The sequence below is a fragment of the Cervus elaphus genome, chromosome X, assembly GCF_910594005.1.
Source record: "Cervus elaphus chromosome X, mCerEla1.1, whole genome shotgun sequence".
NCBI lineage: Eukaryota > Metazoa > Chordata > Mammalia > Artiodactyla > Cervidae > Cervus > Cervus elaphus.
In genome coordinates this window covers 3,579,563-3,598,103 of record NC_057848.1, presented here as the reverse complement: position 1 = coordinate 3,598,103, position 18,541 = coordinate 3,579,563, and the positions used below count along the sequence as shown (strand labels likewise).

At 52.1% G+C, this 18,541-nt stretch overlaps 1 protein-coding gene across 1 annotated transcript in view; it reads right to left on the bottom strand.

Annotated features, from left to right (window-relative positions):
- Positions 1 to 1,709: 1,709 nt before the first annotated feature.
- The window catches only part of LOC122690630 (proto-oncogene tyrosine-protein kinase receptor Ret-like), a 53,154-nt gene continuing 36,322 nt past the window's right edge, over positions 1,710 to 18,541 (bottom strand). Inside the window, 12 exon segments of the mRNA XM_043897511.1 lie at positions 1,710 to 3,679; positions 3,681 to 3,748; positions 5,042 to 5,189; positions 6,666 to 6,765; positions 7,813 to 7,950; positions 9,224 to 9,294; positions 11,415 to 11,537; positions 11,620 to 11,834; positions 13,030 to 13,137; positions 14,561 to 14,708; positions 17,176 to 17,441; positions 18,389 to 18,511. Coding sequence (XP_043753446.1) covers positions 3,590 to 3,679; positions 3,681 to 3,748; positions 5,042 to 5,189; positions 6,666 to 6,765; positions 7,813 to 7,950; positions 9,224 to 9,294; positions 11,415 to 11,537; positions 11,620 to 11,834; positions 13,030 to 13,137; positions 14,561 to 14,708; positions 17,176 to 17,441; positions 18,389 to 18,511 — 1,598 coding nt within the window. The 3' untranslated portion in view covers positions 1,710 to 3,589.

Below are 18,541 nucleotides of genomic sequence, written 5' to 3'. Positions count from 1 at the left end.
TACTCCACAGTGAAAAACTCTCTACATACAGGTTCTGGTTTCTCCTGATCTCAGCCAAGAATTATTCATGTGAATCCCAACTCCCTAAAGATGTGGGAAACTCTACAAAGTTCTTTTAATTATTAAAAAAAAAAAAAAAAAAAAAAACTTTGGCTGTGCTGGGTGGCATGTGGGGGATCTTAGTTCCCTGACCAGGGATCGAACTAATGACCCCTGCTGTGGAAGCACAGAGTCTTAACTACCAGACTGCCAGGGAAGTTCCTATAAAGTTCTAGTGAGCCTGCCAAGGTTGTTTCCGTGGAGAAGGGATGGAGTGGGGCAGGCAACCTGAGTGGATGGTGCTTTCTGGATGTATAGGCCCACCCAGAGGGTAAGCACCACGTGCAAATTCACGTGGAAGGGAGGGTGTGCCCCACTGTGGCACATGCCCTTCAGAGCATGTCTTTCCAGGGACACAGAGATAAGGATTTCTTCTGCACTTTCTAGAATCACCCTAAATACCACCATCCAAATACCCCACATATAAACATGCTCAAAGGAGAAGAAGGAAATATCCACTCCTCTGCCTGGAAAAATGCTCTGTTTCTAGTGGGGGAAACTCTGCTTTCCCTTTTATGTTAAGCGTTTGTCCGAGACATGTTCTCAGATATTATATTCAAATACCTGCTCAGTTGCTCAGTCGTGTGTCTGACTTTTGTGATGCCATGGACTGTAGCCCACCAGGCTCCTCTGTCCATAGAATTTTCCAGGCAAGAATACTGGAACAGGTAACCATTCCCTCCTCCAATATTCAACTACATTTCTAGCCAAATAAGCTGACCTTGTGGCTAAGCAATCCTGTGTGGAGCTTGGTGGAGAATGTGCCTTTTCAGAAAAATAAACCACACATACACACACACACTACTAATGGAAGGTTTCTCCTCTTGAAAAAGGAGTTTTTCATATTTTAGTATTAGCTTTTTTCAACACGGGTTTCTAAACATTCAGAGGCAAACAACTGAGTCTAGAAATTACATTCATTTCCCATCCCTGAGGTCTAGATTGAAGGAGGCACTAAGGGCTAGGAGCTGGAGCACTATGGGCCTGGGGCAGCCCCTGGGTGACTTACGCACCTGACTATGTGTACACGTGTGCACCCAAGGCCCTCAGTATCCAGTGCACAATGTAACCACAAATCAGACTTACGTTGCTAATAACTTGTGTTTCCCTACTGACCCACCATCTGCTCCTTGCCAGATTTCTGAGGAGCTCATAGCATCCCTGCATAACCCAACAGGAAGTCATAAACAGAAGCATTTAGTATTTTAGATTTCATAGTGGTTCAGAGCAAAGTTTTTCCTCCAATGGACCTTCAGTCATGACAATGCATTTTACAGTCTCTCTCACAACTGTCCAACTCCAGCTTCAAGAAACAAACAGCAAATTACTAGACAAGAGCAAATACCTGCTCTGTTTTAGGGAAGGAATCCTTTGAGTGGCAGAACGAGCTTAGTTTTCACAATTACTATAAATGTGGCTGTTCATGTACATATTATACAAGACAAGTCAATAACATCACCAAGAGCCCCCACAGTCCTTCGATCAGTCTTACTTCCCCAGTGGTCACCACAATAGATCCCCTTGTGATATCTTACTCTTTATATGGAAACTTTAAAATCAGAAACCTAATGTTTCCAACCAGAAGGTTAAAAAGAGAAAAGAAGTTTACACACTGTATGATACATGATTTTATTTACATAACTGAAATGATTTTCTTAGTCACCTTGACTACAAAAGCAAATTGACACAGTATGATTTAATAACCTTTCATAAACAGATTTAACAAATTTTAAAACAGTAATACTCAGTAATACTTAAATACTTAGTAACTTCTGTGTATATGCATATGAAAATTGTCTGATAGACTAACAAGTATGAGTACCTGGATAACTCAGGAACAGACAATTAGGTTATGAGTCAAGGGTTAACTCCCCAGCACTGGGTCAGCCAGTTAGACTTGGAGTTCTCCCCCTGCTGAGGACAAATCTGCTACAGCCTCTCACACTGAGTAGGCATTTTTAATAACTTGAGAAAGTTTCTCCCTACTTCTGCATTTAACAAGACTATCATCAAGTACATCTGAAACCCACAAGTTTACTACCATGACTAGATATCTGTAAAAGAACTTATCACAGTGCGTCTGAACAATGGCCCAAACTAAAGCCATGCTACATCTGCAGTTAAGTGTTTTTCCAGTGCTCTCCCTGGGTGTGTACACACACACGTGCGTGCACACACAGATGCGCATGCACACACACACACACACACAGCTCTTCCACAAAACTCATCCAATTCTTCTTGGCCACAAAAATGCCATAATTTTTACCACTTTACCACTTTGGTGAAATGGCTATAAAAGCCAGCATTCTCATGAGACATCATTAGGTTCTTTCACAGTGCTTTAAGTATGAAGACCAGGCAGTATTTTGGTAACTGACCCTCTCCTGCAAAGTGACAGCATTGGGACAGAAAGAAGAGCCACCAGGACTTCCTGAAAGCCACCCCCACAGGATGGGAGGAGTGCTGAGTGTCTGTGACCACAAACAAGCAGTGAAGAATGACAAGAAGCTTATGAGTCATGGTCAGAACCTAAGAACAAAAATGTCTGGCCATAGCAGCATTACGTTACAGACACAGCAAGAGTGGACACATGTACCTTTTCACACAAGCTCTGTAAGAGCCAAAACCCTGTCGTTTCCCCATCAGAACTGTCATCAGAGGTGTCACAGTCCTTGGTCATTTGTCGACACTACTTCTAACCTAACTAGCTGAGACTGAGCACAAGTCCCAACCATGAATGTGTGAGATGAGCCCCTGCCACTTTGGGGCACTGGATGGGTGGGTACTGAAGGCTGTGGTGGGGTAGGCTGGGGAGTTCACGGCAGCCAAGTCTCTGTGGTCAGCAATACTTGGATATGAGTCCACTCCACTCCAAGGCCCCCTCCTCCATACACTTCTCATCACAGGGGTGTGATCTCTCAGCCAGGTGGACAGATATATCCTAGAAGCCCCCTCCCCTCACACCACCTACCTACATACCAAATGTGGCATCACGTCTCTCCATTGTGCTAAACCTAAGGATCATTTTAATCATAATAAGAATCAAATGTCTTCCTAAGAAGAGGTTACATGATTTAAAAAGAAACAAAACAGGATATTGAAGGTTGCGGCGAGGCCTGTCCAGAAGTCCCCTCTTCCCCTCCAGCCTTGGTCGGGCTTTGACATCCCTATGCAGCCTGGCCGTGCTCTTGTTTTGAACAAGGACATGTTTAAATCATGTGACCTTGTTTGGAGGCAACCAGAAAAAAGTCAAACAGTTCAGGTAGTGAGTGAGGGACCGATACGTGTGAGCGCGGAGTGCGTGGTGCTCACGGATGCACCGGTTGGGTGCTGCGGAGGGCTGAAGAAGGAACACCTACACCGTCCAGTGTGCTACATCTGCTGGGTGGCAAGACCGCCAGCCAGTGTGAAATGTGCAAATAGGGGCCGGCAGATCTGTTCTCAGCATATTTCTTCCCCTCGAAAGTCCATTACTTTTCACAAAGAAATGTTAACTATCAAACGCGTCCATTAATTGTGCCGCTGAGGGTGAAACCATCCAGTTAGCATATACACTATCATTTGCATATCTCGGGACACCCAGTGTTGGTGCCAGCGGCTCTTGTGGGTGGTACAGGACTCTCTTCAGGCCAGTTCGGGTCTGACATGCCTAAAAATGAAAACAGATCATTTGTTCTGTGCTGAAGAACCCAAACTTCATGTCCAGACAGTAAGGCCTTGGCAAAACTCCCTTTGAGGTTCAAACCAAACTTCTGGTTTCTGGGCCAACTGCCTGCAGGGTTTCATGCTCCAGGTTTCCAAAACATGTTTGGGAGAAGGGGGGAACATCACATGTTCTCTTGGTAACTGTAGCTTACCAGAAACTACCAATTTTGACTTTTATAAGCTTCAGACTCTCAAATCTGATCAATCTCTGGTGACCTGTTTAACTCTTTCTGTAAGGCAGCATAATGCAACAGCACCTTGTTGTACTGCCTGGATATACAGTGCTCTAACGTAAAGGAGCCTACTTGTCTTCCATCCCAGCCTACTACGGAGGAGAGGATCTTTCCAAATCAAGGGTGCACGCAGCCCAGTCCCACAGCATTGACGGGACAAATGGCAAGGAACACTAGCCAGCAAGGAATCAATGACCCAGGAGGCATGCGAAAGGAACAACCTCGGCTGAAAAAGGCTTGAGACTCCAAGAGTTCAAAACACTCCATGATGAAGTTAGGAAATAGGAAAAAAATTTCAAGTATTAAAGACAGAAGAAGGAGTTTTGGCAAGAACCATATTTACTGTCCATTGCAAGACCACAGCACCACAGACTACGTTCTTTCAAAAAGCATTTTGCTCCAGCTTTTAGCACTGACTTCATAAGTGACAACTGTCATGACAGTGTGTGATACAAAGGATGTGAAAACAGTACTCTGTGTGTGTCCCTCCCGCCGATGGCGGTCCCCAGCACCGGGTGGCCTCCAAGCCGCCCCCCTCCACTCACCCAGACAGAGCCTGGGGGGCTGCTGGCTGTGTTTTCAGTGCAGGCAGGGTAGTTCTGGTTCTGCCTTTCTAGATTAAATGCCTCCCCAGGTCAGGAAAATGTACCCCAGTAGTTAAATTAGAAGTACTATGACTAAATCCCCACCCGGGAAATGACTGAGTCATCATTTTTCAATATCCCCTGAGAGTTCTGCCCCGCCCTCTCCTCTATCATCTTAAGCTGCTGGGCAATGTGATCATCACACATATTTTCACATCCTTTAAAAAAAACATAGTTTTAAAAAAAAATGCCTGAATGTAAATGGATGCAAAGTCAGACATTTACAAACAAAAAGGTTCAGAGCAGACTTTGGTTTCATTCAAACCAGAAACACTCTTAAAAAGCATTACAGAGAGTAAGGACAGTGCAGAGAGCAGGAACAACGTGGCTAGAATCTAGTAAATGCATGTGAAATTCTACCATAGAGTTTGTTTTCAATCCACGTGGAGGGGAGGGTGCGAGGGAGGGGAACATTATTACAGTCCCCCAGGGGTGTCTCCTCCTCTGACAGGCCATCATCATACAGCAGTGAGTCAAATGGGGTGGACACGGCCAGGTCCAAGTAGTCCTGGAAGGGAGAGAGACCTGGTCACTCCTGGAGCAGGCCATTGCTGGACATGCCCACCCCGCCCCACCCCCGCCCTGCCTGATAGCAGAAGCCCCAGCCAAGTCTCACCCCGCACCTATCAACCTCTCGCCAGATCTGAGCCCCTGGCCAGGTCTGTCAGCATGAGTTCCCCCAGCCTCTGGTCCTCATCACAGAAAATCACCTCTTGGAGGCAGAAATGTGTTCCCTCATTGTTCTGGTCCTCTCTCTGCAGCGCTAGGGGCACCAGGCCCAGCACTGGAGAACAGGCCTGTTTATAAAACCTGAGGCTCCGGGATTGCAGTCCAGTGACTCATGTGGGAAGGCCAAGACACATTCCCCATCTGCTCCACACTTTCTGGCTTCCCTTCAGGCACTCCTGCCATCTCCAATATCAAGTCAGGACCAAGAAATCTGAGTCATCGGTGTGGGTTTTGCATAAGATGCTGCTAGAGGCTTCAGCTCCCAAGCAGGATGATTTGTGAGGACCGGCTACTTCCACTGCCCTGGTTAAAGGTGTCAAGAATGCTTCCAGTGTGTTTCTGGCTGGTTCTCAGCACTGTTCTAGGAAAGCTGTCTGTAGGCATCAGCTATTACCTCTGTTTAGGGCAAATCATAGGATGTGCCCAAATGATACACCAAGGTTGGGTTTTATTCCAAGGGGCCCAGTCCATGCATCTTGCCTTCCATGTTTGGAGAAATGACAACTTTCAGTAACTGTATCAATTTAAGGATGAAACCACCAGAGGGCAAGCAAGGTCTGTGTCTATTTTCTTTACTTGCATCCCCAGCATCTAAGGCAGAATACAGGAGGCAGCCCATTGCCCAATCAATATTAGTGAAAACTGTGTTGATTTCCTCTGTCACCTAGAGTTGTAAACTGGAGGCACACAGATATGTTGTTTGGCCCACACTGAGCTTTTGGAAATTGCTATAAAAACTGGGAAACATAAACATCCCTTAAAAAGCCCTGGCATGCTGGCACTCTTATTCCTACAGGTTACATTGTCTATGGTAAGAGGTCCTTCAGAGCCAGCTGGGAGGCTACTATTTGTCACAGTTTCCACTGCTCCCTTCACTTCCCACCCCTAGCCAGACCCTTCATAGAATCTGAATTTAGGACACATTCATTCCAACTTTACTTCCTCAAGTTCCATTATTGAAAATAATTTTGTTTGGCTTTGGCATATCTTCTTCCCACCCCTGTCTGTGGAGGGCTCTTCCTAAGTGTCAAGGTAAAAATCCTGGTTTCTCCCTAATTTCAAGAAGTCCAAGAGGTCTGGATTAAGGATAAAGGTTCGTGCCCGCGCCCCCCCCCCCCGCCCCCAATCTGCCCTGCCCCCTACCAGGAGACGACATGACCATCTCACTCTGCACAGCCGCACTCTGCCTTTGTATGGGGAATTCCATGAACTGGGGTGAGGGAAGTGGCACCAGGGATTGGCTCCGGGTACTCACTCTGCTCTTAACCATCATCTTATCTAGGTCTTTGCTGATGTCGGCAAACACTGGCCTCTTGTCTGGTTCCCGCTTCCAGCACTGCAGCATTAGACTGTACCTGGTGAGACAAACAGGTGGGTGGTGACAATCCAGCAAGGATTGCCCAGTCACAACCACCACACCCAGTACAGTGCACCTGGGCCCCAGAGGCTCTGGTCCAAAATCCCAAAGCTGTTCCTGTGTCACTGACATCCTTCTCTGAGTTGGGCCAGGGTATGATGGGTCAGCAGGGGCTCACAGTGTCTGGCGCTGTGGTCCAGCCATGCTTGTTATGGCAGCTAACGCAGAAATGCCAGTCCTTAAAACTCTTATGAAGGATGAACTGTGTATGAACACAAAAACCTGCCAAGCACACTCTGTCTTGCACCTCCCTCCCTCCCTCCCCTGGGGCTCTGGCAGGGCTGCAGGGGCCACCTTGTGGGTGAGTGCTGGGCCTGTGCCTGCCAGTCTAGGGTGCCCAGGGAGGCAGCACCTACTCACCCTTGCACTCCCACAGCCCTGAGCCAGGCACATGGCAGGTGCATGACAGACTTTGGAGAATGAATGGACCAGTGTGTGTCTAACTATGGACGACCCCCCTCTCATGTGTTCTCAACCTGTTCTCCAAGGATCATCTGATGGAACCACCATTTGATGAGAAGATTCTGGTGCCCTCGAGCTGAAGTCCAGGTGCCATCTGCCTGCTCTTTGCCTGCCTTGGTGTCTCCACTTGGGCGCTCCCCTGTATGTACCCCTGGGGCCATTCTGAATTACCTGCCCCTCCCCAAGCATCCTGGGACAGGTCTCTAGCCTTAGATTGAAGCTGCTCCCTCATCCTTCCACCACCTCTCCTGGGGTCCTGCTCCCCCTCAGCTTGTAAGTCCCCCCAAGAGGCCCACCCAGCCCCCAGTGGAATCTGGGTCCCCAGCATCTGCCATCATGCCCAAGGGTGGTTCTCTGTCATCTGTGCCTTTGTCTTAGCCCGTCGCTTCCAGCTGCCCAGCTCGCCTGGGGCTGGCACCCAGGGCTGCCCAGCAGTGGGAAAGGATGAGTGTGCATGACCCCACCCCTCCAAAACCTGGAGTGTCAGTGTCTGGGGAGGCTGGACCAGAGAAAGCATGCTCACATCTCCTCGCTGCAGTTGTCTGGCCTCTCCATCCGATAGCCTGTCTTCAGAAGGTTGAAGAGCCGCTCTGGAGGAATCCCAGGGTAGGGGTTGCCGCCCAGGGTCACAATCTCCCACAGCAGGACACCAAAGGACCACCTGCAGAACCAGAGGGCCAATGAGCGACTGCACTGAGTCTGTGGCATCCTCAGCGCCCCAGATATCCTCCCCCTGAGCAGCAACAGGACCCGAGTTCCCTGTACAGAGAGTGGTCCAAGTGCCCACAGTTTCAGCCTAGGCTGACCAGACAGATGGAAGTGGAATGGAGGCGGGACCAGGTGTCTGCCTGCCCTGCCCCAACCCCCTGGCAAGCTGCTGCCCAAGCTCAGCCCCCATATCCAAAAAGGGCAGGTGGCTGACCCCTGAGGTGAAGCTCTGTAGCATCAGAGACGGCATAGGGAATGCAAATGAGCACAGTGAAAAGCAGGTTGAACTGAGGCCACAGGGCACCAGGGCACTCTGCAAAACCCCTTCACCTTTTCTGTGTGCCTGGAAATTTTCATAAGATGTTAAAAGGAAAAAACACTGCAATGGGAAAATATCAACTGTGAGGGAAAATTTACTGTCAAGTGGGGACAAAATCATCAAAAAACAGCATTATCACACAAGCCCATTTACAGTAATAAAGAATGCCTGCATGCCACGGACAACTCTAGGCAAGGCCTGTGAGTGCTGGCCGTAGTTATTTAGGGATGGTGGGGCCCCATTGACTTTTAGTCTCTTCATTATGCTTTCCCCTGCATTTCCAGTTGTTTTACAGTCAACTTGGTAATCAGAACACAGCTGTTAAAACTGTTTAAGAATTGCCTTTTCACAGCCTACTTTATTTAAAACATGCAAGGCTGTTTACAGCAGAACATTTGGAAACAAGTCTGTTGTGGTTTTGAAAACAATTGAGAATGCAGTTGGACTTGGAAGACTGAGTTTTGGTCTTGGAGCAGTTTGGGTACCGGAAACCCATTCAAGGTCACTCCACCCTAAACCTGTCTCTGGGTGGGGACCAGTCTCCAGGGACCTGCTTGAAGCCCGCTCACACTCAGGCTCACAGAGAGGGAACTGTTCAGCTGGGACTGTGTGTCACTGAGATGTCCAAAGAGAGGGCAGGGGAGGTGGGGGAGGCAAGGGGGGCTGCAGCTATGGCTCACATCCTCATGCATTCCACCATGGCACTCAGAACTACTGCCTGGGCCTTTGCCATTTGCTGTGTGAGTACACAAAGCTCCCCCATCCGCAGCCCCCCAGTTTGGGGAGGTCACTCTGGACGGCTGGAATGGGCTGACAGGGACTCAGGGCAACTCTGTTCCCCAGCGGAGCTGCCCAGACAGGTGCATACATGTAACCTCCACCCCAGGAAGGCAACACCCTGACTCACACATCACTCTGGGTGGTGTAGATATGATCAAAGAGGGACTCAATGGCCATCCACTTGACTGGGATCCGACCCTAAGGAAGGAGTGAAAGAAAGGCATTAATGTTGCTCTGAGATCCTAGGAACTGGTGTGTGTGGGGGACACATCTCAGGCTCTTTCAGCTCTTAGGGAACACTGAGTAATGACTCCAGTGTGTTCCTGGGTAGAGGCCAGCAGCCCAGCCTCACAGGTGCTGGAGTCCTAGCCCCGCCTTCCTAGGCTTGGCTGAGACCCGTGAGGGAGTCAGTCGGCCTGCCCACAGCTATACAAGGTGTGCTGGTCATGCACCACATCCCAAGGAATTGATGCTAAGTGCAAGCCAGGCCCCACTGTGGTCACTTCTCGGGAGATCAGGGGCACCGCACCCTGGGTGCTGCCCAGTGGGTAGGCTGGAAGCACTTCCATCAAGATCTCCCCTGATTTCTGAGGGTGAAGGGGTCTGGGAAGCCAACATCCAGTGTTTCCATTTTGGGAATTTCTGACACAAACGAACACACTAAAGGCCTTTCTAAGAAGCTCTGAGCGAAGAAATCAATGTGAGTGTCTTGAGTCTGATTTTTCCCTCTTATTTTATCCCAGGGCCCTTTTAGCATCCTCTGAAAGACTGTCCTCCACCATGGAGAGGCTGGAGTTCAACCTAACAAATCCTTTCTAATGCAACTTAAGAAATAGCTTTTTGGTACAAATAGATCAGCGGGCTTTCCTGGTGGCTCAGTGGTAAAGAATCCACCTGCAGTGCAGGAGATGCGGGTTTGATCCATGAGTCAGGAAGATACCCTGGAGGAGGAAATGGCAACCCACTCCAGTATTCTTGCCTGGGGAATTCCATAGACAGAGGATCCTGCTGGGCTACAGTCCATGGGTCGCAAAGAGTCAGACACGACTGATCGATTAAACAACAACAAACAGGTCAGCATCAAGGCACAATCAATTTAAAAAAAGGCATTTGCTTTGGATTTTAATGCATTTATTGTACTTCTTTTTTTTTTTTAAAGTACTATTTAGGATTCATACCCTACATGAAGTGTGACTGCTTCGAGGGTGTGTGTTTCTAACAATGCAACCTGCAGGCTGTGCTCTCAGGGGCCGAGCTTGGGCACCTTGTGCTTCCTTGCTGGGTGACACAGGGCCTTCCTGAGGACCAGTGCATCAACAGGAAGTTCCATCCAGCCCCCTCCACGGGGTAGGGAGCACCCCTCTCCACTTCCCCTTCAGCACTTCTAAGACGTGCTGTCACAACAGAAACCCCACAAGAAATCAAATGTCATCCTCACAGCCCCAGGAGCACCTGGGCTTCACTCGCCCCTCAGAGCAAAGCTGAAGTGTATGTCGTGGCTTTCTGTGTTTTTCTTTTTGAGCAGCATCTGTTCTGAATGCCAGCTTAGCTGTGTGTCTTGAGGGGGCCTGTGATCTTCCCTGTCTAGTCTGTCACAGGGAGGCTACTAGAAAGGGGTTGGGAGGATAGCAGCACCAAGAAAGTCAAGACCAATGTCACAGGGAAGGGGACCATACCAGGGAACCAGGTTTCCCAAGAAGGTCCCCAAACCACCTATTTTAGTGACTTGGAAAAAGCTTCCCAAATCTCTACACTGCAACTCTGGACTTTGTCTCCAGGATCCTCCTGATTGCCTTCCAAACTCACTTAGTCAGCCATTCCTAAGCCCTTGGACCAGGAGCATACCCTGCTGTAAAGTGGTTCAATCCTTTCTGTAAAGAATGACTAGCAAGCTTGAGTTTAATTCATTTCTTTTCCCCAAGCAAAGGACTAAAGTTACACAGAAAGTAAAACAGTGACCTTCACTCTGCAGCAGTGAGAGGAGCAACTGCAGACAAGAAGATTGTTATTTCTGCAGTGGTGGGTGACCTTTAGAAGTGATAGTGATGAAAAGTGAGAGAAGCTGCAGGAACCCCACTCCCAGCAGGGAGCTCCAAAACAGCACGTGTGGCTGTGAGGAAGAGAAGGAACAGGCTCAAGACTGAGTCCTGCTCTGGGTCTCTGGGGACCCAGGACTAGGAAAGAGTTCGGGGATGAGGACTGGAAGTTTGCACTCTAAAAACCCGCTTTACCTTCCTCAGATCAAAATCTGTCCCCACCCTGTGGGTTCCCTGACCATGCCCTCTGCCCTCAGGCCATCACACCCCAGAGCCTGGTACCTCGCTCCTCTTCACGTAGGAATCCTCTTCATAAACATCTCGGGACAGACCAAAATCTGAGATTTTCATCCTGTGGCCCTAGGCTACCAGGACGTTTCTGGCTGCCAAGTCCCGATGGACAAGCTGTGGAAAAGACAACAGCAGGGACCCCTGAACCCCGGGCCAATCTCTGGCGGAGGGGGCGCGGGGCTGGGGCGGCACGCACCTTCATCTCAGCCAGGTACTGCATCCCTTGTGAGATCTGCCAGGCAAAGGAGACAAGGTCGCCCATGGTCAGGGCCTGCTCCTCCAGGTTGTCCAGGTAACTGGAGTTGCGGCTGCCCCCGCTGCCCACGTAGCCAGGTCCCGCCTTGCGGCTCTCTCGGAGGAAGCCCCGCAGGGAGCCGTACTTGGCATACTCCAAGATGAGGAGCAGTGGCCCTAGGGGCAGAGCAGTAGGTACGTGGGCTGGCTGCTTAGGTGACCCTGGGCAGGCAGAAGTTGGGCCAGCACGGGGCAATCGCTTCCAGCAGCCTGAGGACTCAAGCCTCAGCTCCCTCTCACATCACTCTGCTCTCCACCTTGCAGCGCTGTTACTTCAGTCATGTCTGACTCTTTGTGACCCTATAGACTGTAGCCTGCCAAGCTCCTCTGTCCATGGGATTTTCCAGGCAAGAAGAGTGGAGTAGGTTGTCATGTCCCCCTCCAAGGGATCTTCCTGACTCAGGGATTGAACCCAAGTCTTTTACATCTCCTGCATTGGCAGGCAGGTTCTTTATCACTAGTGCCACTTGGGAAGCTCCTCCATCTTGCAGGGGCTTTGGATTCCAAAGCCAGCTGCCTGGACAGTTGACCACAACCTCTTTCCTGGGTGTCCAGGGCAAGCAGTCACTGCATTTGAAGCTGCCCTGGGAGATAACCACTGCTGCTCGGATGTCAGGAACTTTCTGTACCCCTGGTCTTGCCACAGTATGGCCTGGGGACAGCTGATGGAGGCAGAGGTTCTGGACTGCCCCTGGCCACCCTCTCCCTGCCCTGCCTGCTCTCAGGCCACAGTCCTCCCCGAGGCCCGGCCCTGAGTGCTACTGGTGCCCCTGCTGCTCTCTCCCTGTCGGCCTCCCATCTCCCTCACACACCCAATACACATGCACCCACATGCACATGCACACACACACACACACACACACACACACACACACAAAGTGGGAGGCCCCCAGGGTGGCAAAGCAGTTTTGGAAGACCAATAGAGCAAAATGCTCTTATGTGAAAAACGATCTGCCATTGCCTTTGCCACCCCAGGCTGGGGTGGGGTTGAGATCACCTGGAGGTTATGGCATATCTAGTAGGTGCCCAGGAGACACTGCTCATCTCTGGACTTCCCTGTCTTAAGGGCTCGGCCTGGGGCAGGGTGCTGACAACCAGGATGTCGCCAGAGACCCCAGGGAACACTCCTGTGGCAGCCCTCATGGTCCACTGACACACAAGTTTCAGGCAAGAGCCAGAGAAACCATGCTTCCAGGAAGAGAGAGGACAGGTGCCAGAGAAGAAAAGGATGGGGATGAGGGAGAATGCAGAATGGAGCAGCCCAGAGCCCCTGGCTTGTGCCCAGCAGCTGCTAGTCCCCGGCTGGTCTTACCATCCTGGCTGCAGGCCCCGTACAGCTTGATGACTTGTGGGTGGTTGAGCTGCTTCAGGAGGTTGAACTCTGATAGCAGGTCCCACAGCTCGCTTGGGGAGGCATTCTCTGAAATGCACAGAAACAAAGCAGGTCACAAAGTCCCTGCTACCACCGTGCTGGGTCACAGGCGCAAACGAGGGGTCTACACAGACTTGTCTCCTTCCCAGACATCCTACTCAGGTTCAGACTGAGGCCTGCCAGGACCTCACTGCTTGGAGCTACTCTCAGCCCATGGGAGGGTCAACAGCGGCCTCAATTGCCTACAGGGAGTAAGAACCAGAGGAGCGCACTTCCATGTGAGCAGAGTCTTTCCATGGAAAGCCTTCTGGGCTGGGCTATGCATGCAAATGGCATTATTTCCCTGCAATCACCATCTCTCAAAGACAGTGGCGTTAACCCTTCATTAACCCTTCTGGGGAGGTAAAGGGACTCCCTGGTGTCCCCAAACACCTGCCAACCAAGCACTTGGCAAAGGGGGGTGAGGCCCTGGAGAAAGGTGAAGGCCATGAGACTTCACGGAAGTCGTCTTGCCATGCTGAGTGTGTGTTTTCCAAGGGCAGAGATAGTTGTGCTCAGGAGCTTGGGTGTGGAGGTCTCCTGGCCAACTGTCCTCCTGGGTCATGGCCCCACATCCCACTGCCCAGTTGTGCCACTGCCTCTGGCTGTAGACTTGTCTGGAAATGAGAAGACAGCTGCAAGATGGGGCATTGGAACCCTTTGGACCACACATGAGTGACCCAGGGCCAGTCTCACTGTGCCCTCTTAGGGCCTGGGGTCTCATAGACAAGGGGCAACCCTAGTCTGAGGGCCTGGGTAAGTACACAAAAGTACCCGGCACTGCATGGCTCCCCGACTGCTGAACAACAGAGTGCATCAGCCTAAAATGTGCCCATCACATGGCCACTGGGCCCTCAGTTGGTCAAGCTGAGGCAGAACTCAGCCATGGCAGAGGACTGTCTACCCAGTCCCTGCTGAGAAGCAGCAGTGAGGATACCCAGCATGTGGTAAGACTGGGGCAGTGCTGGCCCACTAAGGGCTGGGGGGGGGGATGGGGACTGGGAAAGGCAGGGACCTGGGGGACAGGGGCCAGTCCTTACAGGTGGTCTCTTCACCAGGACCTCAGTGGACGCTTGGCGAAAGAAATTAATGGGGCAGACTGAGGTGGGGAGAGCTGTCGGTTTTGAACTTAAGGGCTTTTAATTTAAACTCGGATCTTTACCCAACATTGATACACAAGCAACATGGCTCTGAAAGCTTTCAAGGGAGGAATGTCTTACCCTGCTTCTCCAGGGACCACACCAACCCACATCATCCATGGTGGAGGTCCCTATACTGCAGCCACTCAAGAAGAGCAGGGGAGGCGTATTGGTTCTTCAGGAGGCAGCAGGCTGATTGCCAGAGTCCTGGCTGTCATAAGGGCTTCATCCACCCACTGGGGCCCCCGCTGGTGTGAGTGGCAGAGCCCCCTGTGTACTGCCTGGGCACGTACCTTTCAGCATCTTCACAGCCACAGTCGTGTACCCTGCTTTGCCTTTCAGCCGAAAGGCTGTGGCCTTGACCACTTTTCCAAATTCACCTTCTCCCAGAGTTTGTCCAAGCACCAAGTTCTTCCGTGGGAATTCCCACTTGGGATCCTCCTACATTGGGTTTGAAGGAAAAAGAGAGGGAAGAGAGATGGCGAAGGTAAGAAGAAAGGAAGAAGGCAAGAGCCGGCGGACAAGCTCCGTGTGCAGACGGCCGACTGTCACCTGAAGTGACAGGTGACAGTCACCATGTCCAAGGGCAAGACCCCACAGTCAGGCCCTGAGGTGCCATGACAAGATGCGTCCCCCCACAGGAAGGCAGGTGTTGCCACAGTCTGGCTGGACTCCGTATGCTCATACCCTCACTGGCCTCCATCTACTGTAGATGCCCTGGGCCACCTCAGGCCCAGGGCCTGGTATCTCCAGTGAGGGAGTCAGGGTTTACTCAGCACCCACAGGTGCTCACAGGGGGACCACAGCCTCTTCCCTGGGACTCAGGCCCAAGCCTCATGGCACCACCTCTGTTTTGGACACCAGGCACTGACAGTGGCCCAGGCTCCAGGACTTCCAAGAGAACTCAAGTGGCAGCTGTGGCCCCAGTTGCCTATCAGCCCTGCACTCCCAGCTACAGGAGGGGGTGTCAAGAACACCTTCCTGGTGTGGCAGCCTCTAGAAAGTTACCACTGTGCCCCTCAGGTACCCCCCCCATCCCTCCCTGACAATGTGTGGAAGAGTCTGCTCCTCCCACAGCCCAGCCACTGGCCAGAACTTGCACACACCGGCCTTCCCAACACACCATGCCCACTGAAGACCCCTCTGGGGTGGGGTCTCCAAGACTGGCTCGAAGACCTGAACTCTGGGGATGCTGAAGCCTGTCTGGAACCTGCCTTCCCGTCAGCACTGGATGCCCAGGTCCCCAAGTCTTGCTGTGGCTGGGTGTGGGCATGGCTCCAGGGGCTGCTTACGATGTGCCTGGCAGGCTCGCCTAACCCACAGACACACACTGGTGACCCACTGCCCCCCCGCCAGGGACCAGAACCCTGTGTTCTTACGTCTGGGAGCAGAGGCAGGCTCCTCTAAGCACCACGGCCAGGGGCGCCTTCCAGCCAGCTCCCCAGGTGTCCTGGTGTCTCAGCTTCCCCAGTAACCCATGTTGTTTGTTCTTTAAGTTGCAAAAGAGGCAGTCGTGTCTGACTCCCATGGACTGTAGCCAGGCTCCTCTGTCCATGAGATTCTCCAGTCAAGAATACTGGAGTGGGTTGCCATTTCCTCCTCTACCAAGAATCCATAGTCAGGCTCAAAGGTGACAACACAGTCACCACCACCCTGGTGTCCACCCTGCACTGGATAACAGCTGACTGCACACAAAGACTGGGCTAAGAGGGGATATCTCTGATTTGTTTCTCTTTAAAAGTGCTAAAACCCCAAAGTGTCCTCCCCACTTTATGTAAGACAGAACTAAGGCCAAAGGGTCGAATAATGTGTCTAAGACCTCAGAGCTGGTCAGTGTGGTCCTGGGCCTGCGGCCCAGCTCTGGCTTCTCTGCACTCTGGGCTAGAGGCTGAAAGTGGTCTGTGGCCCCCCCCACAGAAGAACCTCTCTCATTGTGTGTCTCAGCACAAACCGCCAGGGCATATAAGGGAATCAAATGGCTCATCCCTGGGCCACGAGGGCCATTCCCAGATGTGGTGGCCACAGGGGCCTCCTTCCTGACTTTGCTGGTTCCAAACACTCAGCAGGTGGGAGGTCTCCAGCCCCCAGTCCCCATAGTATTTCAGTCTCCTCAGCAAAAACACTGGAGGGCAGACAGGCGGAGGAGCAGCCTGGCCGGGCAGGAGGTGGTGTCTGAGCCTCCCACACTAACTGCAGGCCCAGACCATGCCATGGAGGAGGAGGCTTGGGCTGATTCTCCCCTCTTGGCAGGCCAGTCACAGAGTCCTGGGGCCAGGCTCCCCTGATGGTGCCTGAGAGGCCTCTCAGCAACCCCACTCTCCAAGCCACAGACAGAATCCCCTCCTGGCTGCGGCCAGGCCCCCCACCTGCCAGTCTCTCTCGCCTGGATGGGGACAGTGTTTCATCATGGGGCTCCTACCCAACAGACTCCCCAACAGAGCGACCCGTGGAAATGAAGGCAGAACATCAGCTTCCAGCCCTAGGGTGGTCCTACCTTCTGAGAATAAAACCCACACACTCCTCCTCAGGGCCTCCCCCAAGGCTGCATCCTCCAGCACTTGGGGCCTCCGTAGGAGATACCTTAGGCGGGTACAGCATGGCCTGCCCTCTCCTTGGAGCCTAATGGCCCAGATCTCAGTCATTTAAATCCGCACCCATCCTTTTCCACACTGATTCACGCTCTCCGCCCCACCCCTGCCTTCTGCCCTCCCTGAAAGACAGCTCGGTGGAGGTTAGAAGACAGCTGGAAGCTCACGAGGTCCTCCTGGCAGGCAAGGATGCAACAACCCCAAGGGCCCTGCCCCTTCTGTCCCCCCCTCCTTCCCCAGCTGCCCTAGACCAGAGGCTACCCACAGGGCTACCTGGAAGGGCTGCCTCCCTGGCCCTGCTGCCACATGGAGAACCTCACCGGGATCTTGAAGGTGTCCACTAAGACCTGGTTCTCCATGGAGTCCAGAGAGGGCCGGCAGGCACCAGATGAGGAGTAGCTGACCGGGAAAGCTTGGGCGGGTCGACGGAAGGTCATCTCAGCTGAGGCAATGGGCGGCTTGTGGGCACTCTTGCGGTAGCGGTGGATGCAGAAGGTGGACAGCAGCACAGACAGCAGCACAGATACGATGGAGAAGACCACAGCTGCCGTGATCACTGTGCAGCAGAGGTCATCACGCAGGGTGTCTGCGGGCGAGTAGGGGCTGTGAGAGTAGACACCCCACAAGGGGGGCCCCCAATACCCAACAGAGCCACACCTGTGACAGCCAGAAGTGGCTGCTGTGACCGACTGTGAGCTGCCTGCCAACCCTCCTGACCCATGGCAGGTACTGTTCTGTATGTTTTTGCTACAAGAGACTATTATTGCCCTTTTCTGGAAGGAATGAGCATTTATAAACATCCTGCCTGAGGTCACACACCAGAGGTTGTGCACCCCTGCACCTCCCCCACCCTGGAACGTTGCACTGAAGCCAGAGGCCCAGGGGCCCGGGGGGTGGGAGAAGTTCTTCTCCTGCATTCCTAATATCTTCTGTATTTTCTTCATGTTCAATATATAGTGGAGAGGAAAGACAAGTGGCCCAGGATCTGGGCCATGCAATGACCACCCAAATGCCAGAAAAGCTCCCCATGTGTTCAGTGGGGCCCCCCTGTTCTAGAAGAAGCACCTGGAGGGTGCTGGGAGGGGGGACCCAGCTGGCCAATGCCACAGGCCCAGGAAAGGCTCTACACAGGCACAGTCTGAGGAGATGCTGAGCTATTTGGTGGAATAACTAGTTTTCCAGCCCAATCTTTATTATAGAACTTGAGGCCAGGGAATTCTTTGGTGGTCCAGCAGTTAGGACAAGGAGCTTTCACGGCTGTGGCCAAGATTCAATCCCTGGTTGGGCACCTAAGATCCCATAAGCCTTGCCAAAAAAAAAATAAATAAAAGGAACTTCGGGCCACAAGGCAGTCTTAGTAGCCTTGAGCCAGCTCCTTGTCTGCACACATGGGGGAACCAAGACCCCAGGGAAGGAGGAAGATCTCCTAGGTTTCTCTTCCTTCCTGCAATCTTCTCCCTTGCTCCCTGGAGGCTCAGGGAGGTGTGGGGATCCCGGCCAGCTGTGCCCCCCACCCCCCCACCCCCAATGCACCTTGGCTATCCTCCGGCTCGCAGAAGCACTTCTTCTTCTCAGGGAAGCAGTTGCAGATACCGAAGCCAGCTTTAATCCCCCGGCGCTCCCCAGGTTCGTGCCCACCAATGATGCTGCCGCCCCCTGAGGACAGACACCACCCACTCAGCAGCC